A 5918-nucleotide genomic window follows, 5' to 3' on the forward strand; every position below is an offset into this window, starting at 1 on the left:
CAAGCACCCCCCCCCCAGCCCTCTCAGTCCTCCAATAATACTGCTACATGATAAATATAAATAAATAAATAAAGATTTTAAAAATGACTAATAATCCTAATACACAACTGTTACAATACCGTCCTCCCATAACCTCATACAGTTCTGTCTCTTCGGTTGCAACGAAGGCATTTTTGAGCTTAGAAAGGGATTTCTTCCTGCCCCCTCATTTTTGTTGGTTATTTTGTCAACAAGGAGTGCTGAGACATTTCTCCATAGCCTCAGGGAACTGTTGCATGCTGAGGAAATGGGGGAGTGCACACAGAGATGGCTTGCATTTTGAATGGTGGGACCAGAGTCAGAGGAATATGGGTTGGATTAAGTATGAATCAAGGTGGCTTTTTAATCCAGTGCTATGGCCCCAAAATAGACCTGTCCTTCTTGATCCCAGTTCAGGTATTTGGCTGATTCCGTGTCTGACAACAGCTTGTCCCCTTCTTGTAGCAGGAAAACACCCCCTTGGTAGATGGATTCAAACCAGAGCTTGTTTTGTCCTTGGCTGACATTGTTACTCTCACAGACAGATTTGATGGACTTCATCAATTCCACCTTGCCTCCATTGAACTCTCTGGACATACTAGAAATGGTGTGAGTGAGCAACAAAGATTCTTCAGTGTGTTCTTGGCAGCTTCCTCCATGGAACAGAAGCTGAGAGTAGACAAAATAGAGTCCAGTGGAAGGCACCACGAGAGCATTTTCCTTCTTATCGAGTTCCATGCCATTCCTTGTCATGGCAGGGATCAAACTGGTAGTCCAGACCAACTTCTTGTTGTGGTTATGCTCAGTTCTGGATGCTGCAAAGATAGGATAGAAGGAGAGCCAATCAACATCATGCCATACAAGCAAAGAACTATGTGAGGGTTGCCAGTCTCCAGGTGGGGCCTGAAGATCTCTCGCCATTACATCTTATCTCCAGACAACAGGAATCGGTTCCTCTAGAGAAGATGGATGCTTTGGAGGGTGGACTATATGGTATTATACCTTGTTGAAGTCCATCTCTTCCCAAACCCCACCCTCTACAGGCTCCACCCCCCAAAATCTTCAGGTATTTTCCAATTCAGGGCCGGCAACCCTATGTGCTTAGGCTTCGGCCTACCAGATTCAGGTATGCAGCAGCCAAAGAGAGAAGGAGCAAGAATTTTTGGCCTTAATTTTCATAACTCTTTGGGACATTGCTAGGACTCTAGGTTATAGCTGAGGGCAGGGGAGGAGCGGAGGGGGGTGCTTGCTCCGGGCACTGATGTAGGGGGTGGGGCGCCAAATTGGGTATGGAGTCCATTGTATTCTATGGGACCATAAGACAGAATGGTCCATAAGGGGGGCATCATTTTTTAATTTTGCCCCCCCTCCTCAAAAAACATGTACCGTAGATCCGGTCTTGGCTGAGGGCCAGTTAGGTAAACTGTGAGAAACTATTTGCTGGTGTAAACTGGAACCAGTCTTCAACCATCACTCTAAAACCTAAATGCAATAATATCTTTAAACTGCTTATAGGCTGAATACTATTTTAGCAAAGATAGGTGAAACCACTAATCCTGCACCAGAAGTTTTGCTTTTTGCCTGTAACCTTACTAGGTATATCCCCTCCTCTCCTCTCAGGCTTCAGAACTTCGCAGTACCATCTTAGGCAAAGTCTCTCGAGTCCACATTGACTTATATTATATGGTGCTCAAAAGTGCTGGCAAGTTGCAGAAAGCTTAGGGCAACCCTGAAAGTTTCCTAGCCTAGAGACATTCAGAGGTGGCTCACCATTGCCCGCCTCTGTGTAGCAACCCTAGATTTTATTGTTACTAACCAGAGCCAACCTGCATAGCTTCTGAAATCTGACATGATCAGACTAGCCTGGGTGACCCCGTTGCCTTCCTCTCAATAGCAACCAGGCCTCGGATTCAACAGGAGCTCACAGGAGTGCAGCTCCTGAACCTTTCTGAGGGTTCCCTCTCCTCCTCCCCACCTTGTCCATTGAATAGTAGGTGCAGCTGCATAACAATCCCTGGATGAGCTCTGCCACCTATTTTTCTATAAAGCGACCCCTGATAGCAACGCTCATCTTCCTTGGTGGCCCATTACGGATGGCCTGGCCAACCAAAACAGTTGCTTCCTGTAAATCAACTGGGCCCCTTATTTCTGTCAGTGCTTTGTTCCTTCAGTGTTGCTGTTTCCATCTAGTCATAAGCTATGAAGGCAATTTCAGCCTGGAACCCATCTTCCTAAATCTCTGTCCCCCTGAAGAAGTGCCTCTTACCAATGGCGTGGATAGCAGGCTTCCCAGATGCAGCAGCTCGCACTCTCAATGTCTGGGGCATTCCTTCTGTAAGGATAAAAACAAAGGCGGATGTTGTCAGATCAGGGGTTTCCTCAATGCAGTTTTAAAATTCAGAGAGTCTAGCTGAGAGATGAAGCAAAACTATCTGTACTGTGAGAAAGGATAGGTGGGTAAGAAAGAGTGTCTATCTTTGACTGGGAATTCTGGGTGTGGAGGTAGTGGTTGGTTTGTCAACCTCTAGGTGCCACCTGGAAACCTCCCGCTATTACAGTTATCTCCAGATAACCCTGAGGGGTGGTGGGCTCTCCTTCCCTGGTGTTTTTTAAACAGAGGCTAGATGGCCATCTGACAGCAATGCAGATCCTGCGAATTTACGGAGAGGTATTTGTGAATTCCCTGCATTGTGCAGGGGGTTGGAGTAGATCCCTGGAGGCCCCGTCCAACTCTATGATTCTATAAGATCTGTTCCCCTGGAGAAAATAACGGTATTGGAGGGTGGACTTTATGACCTCTTACCCCACTGAGGTCCCTCCCCTCCCCAAACCCTGCCCTCCCCAGGCTGCAGCCCCAAAATCTCTAGTTATTTCCCAACCCAGAGCTGGCAACCCTATAAATGGTTAGGGGATTTCTCCAGAATGAGGAGAAGACGCCCCACAATTTACAATTCCCGAGGTTCCAGCAAAGAGGGAGACTGCCCTGATTGATTGAAATTCCTATTTTTTAAAAAATATATAATATTGGGAAGAACTTACCAGAAAAGGGGATTCCATTTCCCTTAGAGTCCTAGAAAAGGAATAGGGAGTTGAGGTCAATATAGTTGTTGCAAATATTATTAGTACTACAGTTGGCATTGTTAATAAGCAGCATGCTCCGTAATGAATGGATGCAGGAACGATGTAAAGATAGTCAAATTTACAAATAGCCAATGAACAAGAGGCATTGGAGGTGGGGGGCAAAAGGCTGCCCAGGGGAGGCCTTGCAAGCACAGACAAAGCTCAGGTTTGTCTCCAGTCCCACAGATCTACCCTAGAGCAAAGGGAAGTGAAACCCAGCCTTTGTCGCTCAGTGGACCTATTTAGACAAGCAATTTTGCTTCAGTAGGCAAGGTGTATGCATAAAGAAACAACAGGCATCTTCAGAGAGTTTTGCAAAAATGTGTCCACAAACACAATGGGAAGTAGAGCCTGCCTGTATCTCTGCTTGACCGCAAGCCCAACTGAAACCTAGCTTGGGAGAATTCAAGATGTCAACTAATGGGGACTCCTGTAGGCTTTTCAAGGCAAGTGATTAAGCAAAGGTGATCTGCCATTGCCTTCCTCTGCAAATTCTTCCTTTGTGGTCTCCCATTCAAGCCCCGACCCTGCTTCATTTCTGAGATATGATGAGATCAGGCTACAATGATACTATTTCGCATCACATCAGATAGATAAACCTGACGAAAACTTAGCTCTTCTAAAAGCGGGCTCTCAGAAAGGGCTTTGGAACATCTAGGGCTCCTTTAGATCAGGCCTAACTCACAGAATTTGGCCCACTAAGCTGAGCAGAATGGATTTCACCCTAGGGATAAATAAAATGCTTGGTTTCACTGCTTGGAATGAGAAAAAGGAGGTGAGGGATTGTCCAGTAGCTGGAACGGCAGGCTACCTTCAGCTTGGCAGGACCCTAGTTGGCCGGTTCTCATCTAGATCTAGCTGGGTAGCCTTCCAAAATTTGACTATGACTTTTTGGCTTTAGAATTTCCCCCCAGAATCCTGTTTTTGAAATCTGATCAAGCAGGATTTATTTTTAAAAGAACAACTTTTTTAAAAAAAATGAAGTTTAAAATCATGCTTCTTGACAGCTTGCCAAATTCAGAGCTCTTACACTTTCTTCTAAAAGCCCTCAGATTCAGTTTCACCCATCACCATCATACACATGTTCTAAGTCATCTTTTTTTGCAAGCCAATCTGAACAAAGGCATTTGCTTGTGTCTTAAATTCATTCTGCCTTGACCTGGATGGCCCAAGCTAGCCTTATCTCACCAGATCCTGGAAGCTAAGCAGGGCCAGCCCTGGTTAGTCTTTGGTTGAGAGGCCACCAAAGAAAGTCCAGGGTCATCACGCAGAGACAGGTCATGGCAAACCACCTCTGTTCATCTCTTGCCTTGAAAATCTTATAGGGTCACCATAAGCCAGCTGTGACTCAATGGCATTTTCCACCACCATCAAATTCCTTCTGCCTTGAAACTCTACCAAAACCTCCTCCCAAGACTGCCTCCCCATCTTTTGCTCTTTACCTGGTTTGTCAAGGACCCAAATGCTCCAAACTGCAGCAGAGTGAAAACCGTGACAGCCCCAATGAGGAGCAGGAAAGAGCAGATGCTCAGGCACTTCCAGTGGCTATCTTTTCGTGGTGGGTCACGCACCACGATCACATTGCTGCCTTTCTCCACGTCGTACACCAATTGCTCGGAGCTCATGGCTTGGGGATGCGTTTCAGGCAAGAGGCACGTCAGTTTTTCCTCAGATGAGCCGGAGCCGCCTGTGGTGGCTTTCAAGGTGGCTGCTGGAATTTGGTGGGCTGTTTTCGCCAGGTGGCCCTCACAGATGTTCAGAAGTTTCAAGAATGGGCTTAGAAAGTTCAGTCACGTTTGTCAGTATTTTTATAAAATGAAAAGAAAAGACGGTCGCCTCAGGCAGATGGACGTCTTAAGTTGATTCTGTTCTTCAGGTTGCCACACGCTTTGAATGAGTGCTTCTTCCTTTTGAATGAACCTCCCTTGACTTGCTTTCTTCTTTATTTCAGGTTACTTAGTGTGGCCTTTTGAGGAGAAGAGATGAATGAATGCTCGAGGGCTGCTGACACTTCATTATATACGTCCTACCCAGCAAACTTCCTCGTCCGGTGCAATGGGTGAGGAAACTATTTTTCCCCCGCCCACAGCTCAGAGGAAAAAACTGTAATAGAAAGAGTCACTCAAAAGCGGAAGAGAGAGCCACCTTGTGCTTGTGGGGCATCTCCAAGCCAATGACAGGATACATCCCAATGCAAATTGCACATGGGGATGTCTGTTGGGGTGAGGGGAGAGAATTCTCAAAGCATCTCTTATTTTACAGGGGGGAAAAGGCAGCTGATGAAAGTTTGAGGCAACGGATTTGCTGTAGAATCAGGAACTGTGATAATGGCCTGAGGAACTTGTGATGTTATTTTATTTCTTCTTTTTTTAACTTCTTTTATATCCCACAGCTCCCCTGGGGGGACCCAATATGGCTTATTTTCTTCTCCTTTTCATTTCATTTTATTTGATTTATATCCCGCCCTCCCCACCGAGGCGGCTCAGGGCGGCTCTCCTCTGTTCTATCCTCACAACGGCCCTCTGAGGCAGGTCAAACTGAGAGTGTGTGCTTGGCCTGAGGTCACCAAGCAAGATTCCCTGACAGAGCGGAGATTTGAACTTGGATCTTCCAGATTCTAGTCCTATGCTGTAAGCACTACATCACGCTGTGTGTGCATGTAAATTGTTGCCCAACTAACTTATGGGACCCCCCAAAGGGTTCTCAAGACAAGTGACTAAACAGAGGTGGTTTGCCATGGCCTGCCTCTGCAGAGTCTTCCTTGGCACTCTCCCTCCCTG

At 46.3% G+C, this 5918-nt stretch overlaps 1 protein-coding gene across 1 annotated transcript; it reads right to left on the minus strand.

Annotated features, from left to right (window-relative positions):
* Positions 1-209: 209 nt before the first annotated feature.
* On the minus strand, positions 210-4888 carry TNF (tumor necrosis factor). The gene is made up of 4 exons (XM_060238219.1): positions 4581-4888; positions 3058-3088; positions 2285-2350; positions 210-833 (listed from the first exon to the last, which is right to left on the minus strand). Exons 1-4 carry the CDS (start codon positions 4761-4763, stop codon positions 382-384), a joined length of 732 nt encoding a protein of 243 aa, XP_060094202.1. The 5' UTR covers positions 4764-4888; the 3' UTR covers positions 210-381.
* Between the last annotated feature and the right edge of the window lie 1030 nt (positions 4889-5918).

This window comes from Heteronotia binoei, chromosome 5 (genome assembly GCF_032191835.1).
Source record: "Heteronotia binoei isolate CCM8104 ecotype False Entrance Well chromosome 5, APGP_CSIRO_Hbin_v1, whole genome shotgun sequence".
In the NCBI taxonomy this organism is placed as follows: Eukaryota; Metazoa; Chordata; class Lepidosauria; order Squamata; family Gekkonidae; genus Heteronotia; species Heteronotia binoei.

Excerpts from the sequence above, each read along its gene's own strand:
- TNF (XM_060238219.1), bottom strand. The coding sequence starts at position 4,763 with ATGAGCTCCGAGCAATTGGTGTACGACGTGGAGAAAGGCAGCAATGTG. Across the intron at positions 3,089-4,580 it reads TTGGGTCCTTGACAAACCAG|GACTCTAAGGGAAATGGAAT; the intron begins GTAAAGAGCAAA and ends TTCCTTTTCTAG. Across the intron at positions 2,351-3,057 it reads AAATGGAATCCCCTTTTCTG|AAGGAATGCCCCAGACATTG; the intron begins GTAAGTTCTTCC and ends TTATCCTTACAG.